Source organism: Salpingoeca rosetta, assembly GCF_000188695.1.
Source record: "Salpingoeca rosetta unplaced genomic scaffold supercont1.17, whole genome shotgun sequence".
Lineage (NCBI taxonomy): Eukaryota > Choanoflagellata > Craspedida > Salpingoecidae > Salpingoeca > Salpingoeca rosetta.
In genome coordinates this window covers 997686-1007685 of record NW_004754917.1, presented here as the reverse complement: position 1 = coordinate 1007685, position 10000 = coordinate 997686, and the positions used below count along the sequence as shown (strand labels likewise).

General features: G+C 57.4%; 5 protein-coding genes across 5 annotated transcripts in view; 2 read left to right on the top strand and 3 right to left on the bottom strand.

Annotated features, from left to right (window-relative positions):
* The window catches only part of PTSG_06922 (uncharacterized protein), a 2578-nt gene extending 325 nt beyond the window's left edge, over positions 1 to 2253 (bottom strand). The window contains exons 1-7 of the mRNA XM_004992265.1: positions 2005 to 2253; positions 1600 to 1692; positions 1290 to 1366; positions 1036 to 1118; positions 799 to 863; positions 547 to 652; positions 236 to 328 (exon numbers count right to left, since the gene is read on the bottom strand). Coding sequence (XP_004992322.1) covers positions 236 to 328; positions 547 to 652; positions 799 to 863; positions 1036 to 1118; positions 1290 to 1366; positions 1600 to 1692; positions 2005 to 2211 — 724 coding nt within the window. The 5' untranslated portion in view covers positions 2212 to 2253. The remainder of the gene's footprint in view (positions 1 to 235; positions 329 to 546; positions 653 to 798; positions 864 to 1035; positions 1119 to 1289; positions 1367 to 1599; positions 1693 to 2004) is intronic.
* PTSG_06921 (uncharacterized protein) lies at positions 2196 to 5784 on the top strand. Its single transcript, XM_004992264.1, has 7 exons — positions 2196 to 2859; positions 3176 to 3340; positions 3526 to 3558; positions 3730 to 3736; positions 4026 to 4167; positions 4530 to 4693; positions 4935 to 5784. The coding sequence occupies exons 1-7, from the start codon at positions 2263 to 2265 to the stop codon at positions 5375 to 5377; spliced, it is 1551 nt and encodes a 516-aa protein (XP_004992321.1). The 5' UTR covers positions 2196 to 2262; the 3' UTR covers positions 5378 to 5784.
* Positions 5785 to 5886: 102 nt separating this feature from the next.
* Positions 5887 to 7224, bottom strand: PTSG_06920 (uncharacterized protein). The gene has a single exon (XM_004992263.1). It carries the CDS (start codon positions 7120 to 7122, stop codon positions 5914 to 5916), a length of 1209 nt encoding a protein of 402 aa, XP_004992320.1. The 5' UTR covers positions 7123 to 7224; the 3' UTR covers positions 5887 to 5913.
* Positions 7225 to 7226: 2 nt separating this feature from the next.
* Positions 7227 to 8637, top strand: PTSG_06919 (uncharacterized protein). The gene is made up of 3 exons (XM_004992262.1): positions 7227 to 7555; positions 7798 to 7939; positions 8121 to 8637. The coding sequence occupies exons 1-3, from the start codon at positions 7245 to 7247 to the stop codon at positions 8412 to 8414; spliced, it is 747 nt and encodes a 248-aa protein (XP_004992319.1). The 5' UTR covers positions 7227 to 7244; the 3' UTR covers positions 8415 to 8637.
* The window catches only part of PTSG_06918 (uncharacterized protein), a 1661-nt gene continuing 178 nt past the window's right edge, over positions 8518 to 10000 (bottom strand). The window contains exon 1 of the mRNA XM_004992261.1: positions 8518 to 10000. This exon is cut by the window's right edge and continues 178 nt beyond it. Coding sequence (XP_004992318.1) covers positions 8819 to 10000 — 1182 coding nt within the window. The 3' untranslated portion in view covers positions 8518 to 8818.

Sequence of the window (10000 nt, the reverse complement as noted above, 5' to 3'; positions counted from 1 at the left end):
AGTGAGAGAGACTGTGTGTGTGGGTGTGTGTGGTTGTGTGTGTGCGTGTGTGTGGTTGTGTATGGTTGTGTGTGTGTGTGTGTGTGTGTGTGTGTGTGTGTGTGTGTACGTGTGTGCTCTGAGGTGTTGGCGTGGCGAAGGGCTCGTGCAATGAGTGTGGCACGCGTTTCAACGCCTTTGTTCTGTACCCTTCTCCCCACCTTTCCCACAAGCACACACACACACACACACACACCTGTCCTGCCGACTGTTCCCTTGAAGAGGAGGTCTCCGCTGAAGAGAATTCCTTTCTCCTCTTCGTAGAAGCACAGATGGCCTGGGCAGTGGCCTGTGTTGGCACGAACATGCATGATGTGGTGACAGTTGCACATGAGCACGTGGACGACAGCGGGTGTACACGCGACTGGTGCAAAGCGCTGCGCAGGCGGGACCCTCACACAGGCACATGGTCACACAGATAGACACGCAGAAAGGCAGCCACACACACACACACACACACACGCACACACACACACACACACACACACACACACACACACACCCAACCTGGTGTGTGCAAAGCACGGAATGTGAGATTGCCAATGGTGATGGTCGCGTTGTCATCAAGTAGCAAATCTGGCTCAGGCAGAGGCTCGATCGAGAGCCCAAATGCCTGCAGGCAACACACAAGCGCAATGGCAGCGGTGAGCAAGGGGAAGAATGCAAAGACGGCAGCAACATTGTGTGCGTGTATCGAATGAACTGCAGAGAAGTCACGTGCAAAAGCACACGCACGAACACACAGACACATGCACGCACTTGTCCAAACTGTGGGGCCGCAGCTGCAACAGGAAGCTCCTTCTCGTGCATGACAACCTTGGCAGCTGTAGAGTTGTGCAAATGTGTGTGTGTTTATGTGTGTGTGTATGTGAGAGAGGAGGGAGACGACACGCAAATCATGAAGCAAGACGATCGCTGGCTACACAGCCGTCTGCACAGCGAACAATCCCACATCACATCAGATACACACACACACACACACACACACACACACACCTGGGAACTGGCGCTTGGTGACGGCGAGACCTGCTACGTGGTCGGGATGCGCATGCGTCTGCAACAAATACTTGACGTCCAGTCTGGATATGGCATTGACGGTGTGTGGTTTGGTCATATGCACACACGCACACAAGACACAAACAAATACAAGCATGTGAGCCAAGTGCAGATGCATTGGGTGGCACGTGCATGGCAAACACAAGCTCACACACAAGCACGAAGCGTCAACGGTACATGTGCGAGCGGCTCACTGTTCGTTCTTGATGATGTCGAGAAAGTCTGGCATGGTGTCCGTGCCAGAGTCCACAATGGCAGCTTCCTTCGTGTCCTGCGCAGCCGCAACGCAAGGTTGATGAGGTGTGACATGAGATCAACGCCAACGTCGGCAACAGCAGCAGTAGCAGTGACAGCAGCGGCAGCAGCGGCGGTAGCTTGTGGAGTGCGGTGGGTGGTTGTAACTGCAGGCTGTATGCGGCACATGGCATGACCTGATGCGCCCCGACATGGATTGCACCGCTTGTGGGGGACTATACAGCACGTGTTGCCATCTGTCTGTCATACCTCGCAGAACACGAGATACTGGTTCATGGCGAGCGGTCCAACAGGCCTGCCGAGCACGCACACGCCTGGCTTGCCCTGCACGACAGTCATGCTCTGGCAGAAATCAGCAGCAACACAGCGAGTGAGTGTGTGATAGTGAGTGTGGTGAGTGTGCGCGCGCATGAACGTGAGGGTGTGCTTGTTTATGAATGTGCATGTGTGTTTGTGCATATATTGTATATCAGAGCAAGCAACGGCGGGCTAACCTCACACACACACACACACACACACACACACACACACACACACACACACACACACACACACACACACACACACACACACACACACACACGATCACACAAACACACGCACAAACACGCACACACACACACACACGCACAAACACAAGCACAAGCAGCTCACAGATGTGTCTGTTGCATGCTGGGCCATCTGCTGGCGGATGGCGTCCGCCTTCCAGGCTTTCTTCTGCTCGGCGTCGGAAGAGGACGCTTTCGTGCCAACGCGGCTTGTCACCGACAACCGCGCTACCGCGCCTCGCAGCCTCAACCCACCAACACGACCAACACTACCACCATCACCACACGCCAGAGCAACACGCCGCAACCACATGCTCGTTGTTGTTCCTTCCTTTGATTGGTCGGTGGTGTTTGCAGAACGCGAATGCGCCAAAACACAAACAAACACAGAGCAGCAGTGCACAGTGTTCAGGAGGACTTGCTGCCAGACACCATGGTTCAGGTCGCAGCCATGCGAATGCCTTCCCATCTGTTGCTGGCGGCGGCTGTGGTGGCTGTGGTGGCTGTCTGCAGTGGCAGGTGCGAAGGCGCAGAGCCGGGCCTCCAGTGCAAGCTTGAGACTGGCGTGATCATCGGCGCAGGCAACATCGACGTCTTGCAGGTAGCAAGCGCGGACGCGTGCTGCAACGCATGCAATGCCAACTCGGCGTGTATTGCCTTCACCTTCGACACCAGCACCCACGCCTGCTTCCTCAAGGATAACCTGCGTGACAACACCACGCAGAGTGACCGCATCAGCGGCACCAACGGGCGCTCGCCCAACGACGTCTTCTACGCTTGCCAGGGCAAGTTTGGCAGCCTTCGCTTCTGCAACACCAGCTTGCCGCTGGACGCCCGCCTGCAAGACCTCATCTCCCGCGTCAAGCTCGACGACGTTGGTGCTCAGCTTCGCGCCCGCCAGAGCCCACAGCTACTAGACATTGGCGTGCCCGCCTACTACTGGGGCACAAACGCCATCCATGTGCGTACGTGCGTGTGCGTACGTGCGTGTGCGCGCGCGCGTGTGTGTGTGTGTGTGTGTGTGTGTGTGTGTGTGTGTGTGTGTGTGTGTGTGTGGTGTGTGTGTGTGTGGCGACGTGACGCGGTGAAGACGCCGAACTGGAGTGTAGGAGCACACTGCAAGTCGTGGGTGTGATGTATGCGTTGGAGGCACAAGTCCTGACATCAATGTACCACTCTTGCGATGAGGCAATCGCATTCATGCCACGGCGTGAAGGATAGGCATGCCAAGGTATTCACTTATCGCTGCCGGACTACTGTCACTGTTCGCATCACAGGGCATGCAGAACACGCAGTGCCTGCCGGACGGGCAGTGCCCGACGTCGTTCCCCGCACCGTGTGGGCTGGCTGCCACCTTCAACATGTCCATCGTCAAGGAGATGGGGCGTATCATTGGGCGCGAACTCCGCGCGTACTACAACGGCCAATTCCACAACTCCCTCGTCAGTAGCTGTGCGTGTGTGTGAAGTGTGTGTGTGTCATGTGTAAAGTGTGTGTGTTAAGTGTGTGAGTGTTGTGCACATGCAACGCACTCACAGGAGTGTCACTGTTGTATTTGCTCCTTGTGTGCATCGTCTCTCACCCTTCCTGCTGCTTTCGTTCATCATCACCCCTTTCCCCAACTCAGGACACGTGGAGCCCGACGATCAACCCATCTCGCGTGAGTCGTGTGGTGAAGCCACTGCGATCTCGCTGGCAGACGCATTATGACCAGCGCTGAAGGTTGTTTCATGTGTGTTGATGGTGCAGCTTGGGATATTGCATGTTGTTCTGTTGCTCACGCCATTTCCTATGCACCTGCCCTGTCTCTGACCCCTTCGCCCAACACCAGGACCCGCGTGAGTGAGTGTTTGTGTGTGTGTGTGTGTAGGTGTGAGTAAGGGAGTAAGTGTGTGAGTGAGTGTGTTCGTGTAGCTGTGAGTGAGTGTGTTTGTGTAGCTGTGAGTGAGTGTGTGAGTGTGTTAGTGTAGCTGTGAGTGAGTGTGTGAGTGAGTGAGTGTGTGTGTGTGTGTGTGAGTGAGAGCTCCACATGACCGCCTCCGCATATCCCACGAACTGTTCTATTCTCACACACGTGCGCACACATCCGCCAACAATCATGTTTGTACCATGTGTTGCCACAAACAGGGTGGGGTCGGAATGTTGAGAGCCCGGGTGAAGATCCGCTCGTTTGTGGACTGTACGGCAGTGCATACACGCAGGGCCTCCAATATGGCGACGACCCCAACTACTACCAGGCCATCGTTACACTCAAGGTGCTGCTCTGTGTGTGTGTGTGTGTGTGTATGTGTGTGTGTGTGTGTGTGTCCATGTGGTTTTGACGGCCTCAGCTGCTTTCTTCATGGGGCTGCTGCCCAGTGTACTGCTGGTGATGGTGTTCATGCGGCTTTCAAATGTCGTTATCTCTCATTTCTTTCACTGTTCCACGCGTGCACCTCCCCGCCATCCTCCCCCCTCCCCCGCACACACACACACACACACACACACACACACACACACACACACACACACACACACACACACACACACACACACACACACACACACACACACACACACACACATACTCCATTTCCCTCCTCTCCCTCAACCTGCCGCTCCCCCCAAACCAAACCAAAACAAAACAAACAGCGAAACTATCTTCGGCGCGAACAACCCTGGCGGCAAGCTGCCCGTCACCATGTACCCGTCAACATATGTAGATGACATTGACTTCCTCAACATGAGCATGACGACGGGGCCGGGTCGCAGCTACAAGTACTACACCGGCACCCCGCTCTTCGCCTTTGGCTTCGGTGAGCTGCTGCGTGCTATGTGTGTGTGTGTGTGTGTGCGAGTGTGTGTGTGTGCGTGTGCGTGCGTGCGTATTGTGCACACCCTGTGCTTGTGCTGAACGCAGCTTGTGCACTGTTGTGTCGTAGGCAACGTGTGTTACTGTCCTTCTGTGTGCGTGCGGTTTGCTTGCTGTTCTACTCATCACCGCAACATCGTCCAATGTCCCCCCCCCTCCTGCATCCCACAACACCGCACCGCCAGGCCTGTCGTACACGACGTTTAACTTGACCTGGTCACCGGCGCCTCCATCCGGCGTGCTGACGTCACCGCACGCCACAAAGACATACACGTGCAAAGTGACAAACACGGGCCGCGTTGCTGGCGACGAGGTGGTGTTTGCGTTCATGAAGCCAAAGGCAGCCACCATCACCACCCTCGGCAGCGACACGCCCGTCCCAATCAAGGTGCTGTTTGCGTTTGAGCGGGTGTCGCTGGCGGCGGGCGCATCCACCACGGTCCACTTCAACCTGACGACGACCATGCTTGGGCTTGTTGACAACGATGGCCATCGTAGCGTGCACAACGGCGACTATGATGTGGAGCTGACGCGTGGACATGGTGAGGAGCTGCTCACCACTGTCACCGTCGCCCTGCCCGCCGCAAGCCACCCGCACCGCATCTCAACCTTTCGCAAGTGGTGGTGACATGCGTTGTGATGTTGGGTGTATGTATGTGATGTTGCGTGTGTGCATGTGATGTTGGGTACGTGCATGTGATGTTGGGTGTGTGTTGTGTTGTGTTGTTTCGTGCAGTGTTGTGCGCGTCATTGACATGTCTCTTCATCCAGAGAGTTCTTGCATTCTTACTCTGACATGTTCTCTTGCTCTCTCTCGTTTGCGTTCTTCTCTGTAACACCCGAGCACACCCTCCCCCTCCTCCTGCGTGTTGGACGTTTGGTTCATTCATATTCAACACAGCGCGTGCGATACACAATACGCATGTGCGTTTGCAATGAATGTGCAAGTTGACACCTGCGTGGTGCGACCCAATGGCGATGGTAACATAATGTGATGTAACACGGTGATGATGAAGATAAACAGGACCAGAGCGAGACACGGGATTGCGCAAATATCAATGCACTGCACTCCCCATACACTTACACACACACACACACACACACACACACACACACACACACACACACACACACAGCCCTCCCCTCCCTTCTCCCTCCCCCATCTCAAGTGCAGATGCCGATGAGAGTGAGGTCGACGACATAGACGCTGGTGGCGTGATATGGAATGCCGTAAATGCGGTGCAACGCAGGCACATACACGCCACCGCGCCAGCCCTCCTGCGGGGTGATGCCCGTGAAAGTGGTGTAGTCGATGGCGTTGGTCGCTGGATCAATGGCCAGCAGCGAGGGCGCGGTGGCCGGCGTGCCGTATATGCGGTTGTCTGGGCCAACCACGCCACCAATCCACCGCCATCCACTCGGCACGGGAGCAAACGCCGTGATGTCTGTGGTGTTGGTGTCGGGGTCGATGACAAGCACCCGGCGCGATCCCCACGGCATGCCGTAGATCTTGCCATTGGGGCCCAGCACGCCGTCGTACCACTTTGAGACGCCAGGCAAGCCCGCCATGGTGGTGGTGTCTGTGGCGTTTGTCTCTGGATCGATGGTGAGGACGGAGTTGGCGCTGAACGGGATGCCGTAGACCTTGCCGTTGTTGGCGGCGACGCTGCCCTCCCACTTGAAAGCGTCCTCCGAGACGTACAGCGAGGTGGCATCTGCGGTGCCCGTGAACGGGTCAATGACGAGCACGCCAGCGGCACAGGTTGGCGCGGCGTAGATGAGGCCGTTGGGTGCCAGTGCGCCGCGAACGTAGTTGCAGCTGCTGCCCAAGCCAGCCGGCACGGGGATGAGGGACGTCTCGTTGGTGGCCGGGTCAATCTCCAGCACAGGCACATTCTTCCATGGAATGGTGTAGATCTTCCCGTTGGTGCCCAGGACGCCGCCAGTCCAGGTTCCCGAGACCATGGAGATGGTGGTCGTGTCCAGCGTGTTGGTGACGGGGTCGATGATCATGATGGAGTTGGCAGAAGCAGCGATGCCGTAAATCTTGCCGTTGCTGGCGAGGACGCCGCCCGAGTACTGGTAACGACCGGGGGAGTCGAAGGGGATCGCTCGCGTGTGAATGTCTCGGGTCGGCCAGCCTTCGCACAGCTGGTCTGTGAGGGCCTGCAGCTTGTGCGTGAGGTTGTATGCCTTGTCCACAACGTCCACGCCGTTGAAGTACACGCGGCCGGTTGTGTTCACATGCAGCGAGCCCGCCTCGTCCTCCACCAGCTCCGCTGCACCTGTCACTGGCACTGCCGGCAGCAGCAACACAGCAAGCGCCAGCGCAAGCGCTAGTGCCAGCGTCACTGGCCCAACCAGGACGCGCATCAGGTTGGTGATCTTGGCTGTGTTGGCGAGTGGCTGTGCTGGCGTGTGATGTGTTGACCGCTCGCTTGTTGCGCGCTTCCGTATTGGGTGCCACTTTACGACACCACAAAAAGTAGACCAATATGGCTGCTGACGGTAGCAGCAACAGCGGCACTGCGGCAGGTGTGCCAGCTGCGTCCCCCGCGACACCCAGAACACCCACGACACCGCTGCTGCGTCAGGGCTCGTCCACGACCCGTGTGTCCAACTCGCTGTTGGGAAAGATACACAGTGCTATGTACTACCAGAACTGGTCGCTGATCATCTCCGCGCTCTCGCTGCTGGCCTCCGTCGTCTACTTCTACAATGCGCTCGCTCTGATGAAGTCTGGCTCAGAGGCAAGCCTCTTCAACGACATCCTCTCCGAATACTCCAGCCCGCAAATGCTCGACAGGTGTGTGTGTGTGTGTGGTTGTGTGCATGTTTGTGTGTGTGCGTGTGCGTGTCTATGTGTGTGCATGTGTGTTTATGTATGTGAGTGTGTGGAGGGAGCGTCGCGTCGCGTCAAGTTGCATGCATCAAGTGGTGCTGTGTTGGCACACATGCACACAACGATAGATACACGTGCTCACTCATTCACACTCACTCTCACGCATGCTACCTTGGCTGTATTCACTGACCCCTGGGTGTTTGCAGTCTTCGGACACTACGGCGCTTCTACGACACGCACCAAGATGACTACGCGGCGGTGTTTATTGAGGAGTACAAGCACAACTCGGACCAGGCGTGGGAGCTGGAGCATGCACGCAGGCGTGTGGAGGCGTGGTACTCCAAAGTGGTGAGTATGTGGGGCGTTGGGACGAGAACAACGTCTGTGCTCTTGCACGCATGCGTTGTGTGTGTGTGCTTGCATGTTTTGGTTGGACGTGCTTCCTTGTGTCGCCTGTACGCAAGCCTTTGTTCACCCTTCATCAACCACCCAAAGCATATCACTCAACGCATTCAACGCATGTACACAGATGCACTTCCACCAGTTTGACCTGCTGCACGACAAATATCTGTCGGTGTTCCCTGGGCGGAGACGGGCCATTGCGTTCCTGCAGCTGGTGGAGCCACTGTCCGAGGCCCTCTCGCGCTTCCACGAGGCAGACAGGCCGGGCGTGTTTGCATATGTGCGCAAACTCTACCACCTCACAGACAAGGACACTGCGCGCTCCTTCCCAAAGGTGCAGCAGAACTACAAAGACAATCACAGCGGTGGCGACGGCAGCAGCAGCACGCAACCTGCGGCAGCAAGCAAGGATGAGCTGTAAGCAAGGCGGCCGCGTCACGTGCCAGTCATTGCATGTACGAGTGTATGCACGCTGTCATCTTGTGGCGATGCATTCTTGCTCTTCTTCGATGGGCATGTCTTAAGCGGGTGCCATTGTGTACTGCGTGCACCATGCGATTGCGAACCCGCGCGCTGTTATAGCGTCGTGCGTGTTGTCGCGTCGTGCGTGTTGTCTCTCCCATCATAAACAACCCTCCAGTGAACCAAGCAAGTGAGGAGAGGAGGTATCTCAACACACACACACACACACACACACACACACACACACACACACACACACACACACACACACACACACACACGCACACGTATGCAAGAGGGCAAGTCACGCTGTGCTCCCTCCCCTCAGTAGTGCCGGTGCTGCTCTTCCCCATCCTGTTTCCTTCATCCCGCCTCCTCCTCTTCTCCTACTTCATCTCCATCTTCTCCGCCTTGCCTTGTGTCAAGCTTCACCTGGCGTGCGTTGATGTTGATGCGCATGCCAGCAGCGCGAATGTAGTCTGCCACGCCAGCCGCCTCAATGCCGTCAAGCATGCTGTTCGCCGGCTGTGACAGCGGCAGGATACGCGGCACGCTGTGGCGGTAGCGCCGTGCCGGGCCATACATAATCAGCAGGTCCCCCGTCGTCAGGCGGGCACACTTGGCCTCCGGCCCGCACAGGAAGAGGCAGTCTGCTCCGAGCGAGAGCGACAGGAGCGGCGTATCACACTCCTCGCTGTCGTCCACGTGGCCCATCATGCGGTCGTTGTGCTTGTAGTAGTTGGCGACTACGGCCTCGGGGCGCATCGTGCCGTAGCCGTGTATTGGTCGCGTCAAGGCACACAGCTGCCGGAACAGCGTGTCGAGGTGAGCCGGCAGTGGCGCAAAGTCCTCTTCGTCATACGTTCGCGAGAACCAGTTGAACCGGTACCCCATGTTGAGCGAGCGCAGCTTTGGCAGCAGCTTGTGGCCAGCCACACACTTGGTCTTCGGAGTTGCTGCTGCCGTTGTCTTTGCTGGTGCCCCTGCTGTCCTGGCTGTGTGTGGGTGCTGATTGTCTGGTGAGTGGCTAGGGCGCGTGTTATCTGCATGTGCTGCTGCATCGTGTGGGCCTCCTCTCCCTTGCGCTTCAGCATCACGGCTGGCCAGCGCTGCTGCGTCGCTGCTTCTTGAGCCACACCCAGCCACTTGCTCTGCACCATCGCTGCTGCCCACTGCGCGGCCATCATCCAAGCCAGCGACACTGTGGTGATCTGTGCCGCCGCGACAACACGCATGCGTGGATGTCCCGTCTGCGCTCTCCCCATCGCCACCAGTGCCACCATCGCCATGGAGGTGACACGGCGGTGCGTGGCGCAGGAACGTCTCGCGCTGGTGCTGTGGGCGCTGCCACACGCGCTCCTCACTCTTGCTGACGTGCAGGTCCCACAGGTTGTGCACGAGACGATAGTCCTTGGACAGGTTGGACACGTACTCATACGGGTACCGTGTGAGGGCGCGTGTGATGAGCTGCCGCTGCGTCTCGGCATCCAGTGCTCCTCGCACAACGGCAATCCCCGGCACGAGCAGGAACCAGGACAGGTGCGT

Excerpts from the sequence above, each read along its gene's own strand:
- PTSG_06921 (XM_004992264.1), top strand. The coding sequence starts at position 2,263 with ATGCGCCAAAACACAAACAAACACAGAGCAGCAGTGCACAGTGTTCAG. Across the intron at positions 2,860-3,175 it reads GGGGCACAAACGCCATCCAT|GGCATGCAGAACACGCAGTG; the intron begins GTGCGTACGTGC and ends TTCGCATCACAG. Across the intron at positions 3,341-3,525 it reads GCCAATTCCACAACTCCCTC|GACACGTGGAGCCCGACGAT; the intron begins GTCAGTAGCTGT and ends TCCCCAACTCAG.
- PTSG_06920 (XM_004992263.1), bottom strand. The coding sequence starts at position 7,122 with ATGCGCGTCCTGGTTGGGCCAGTGACGCTGGCACTAGCGCTTGCGCTG.
- PTSG_06919 (XM_004992262.1), top strand. The coding sequence starts at position 7,245 with ATGGCTGCTGACGGTAGCAGCAACAGCGGCACTGCGGCAGGTGTGCCA. Across the intron at positions 7,556-7,797 it reads AGCCCGCAAATGCTCGACAG|TCTTCGGACACTACGGCGCT; the intron begins GTGTGTGTGTGT and ends GGGTGTTTGCAG. Across the intron at positions 7,940-8,120 it reads AGGCGTGGTACTCCAAAGTG|ATGCACTTCCACCAGTTTGA; the intron begins GTGAGTATGTGG and ends GCATGTACACAG.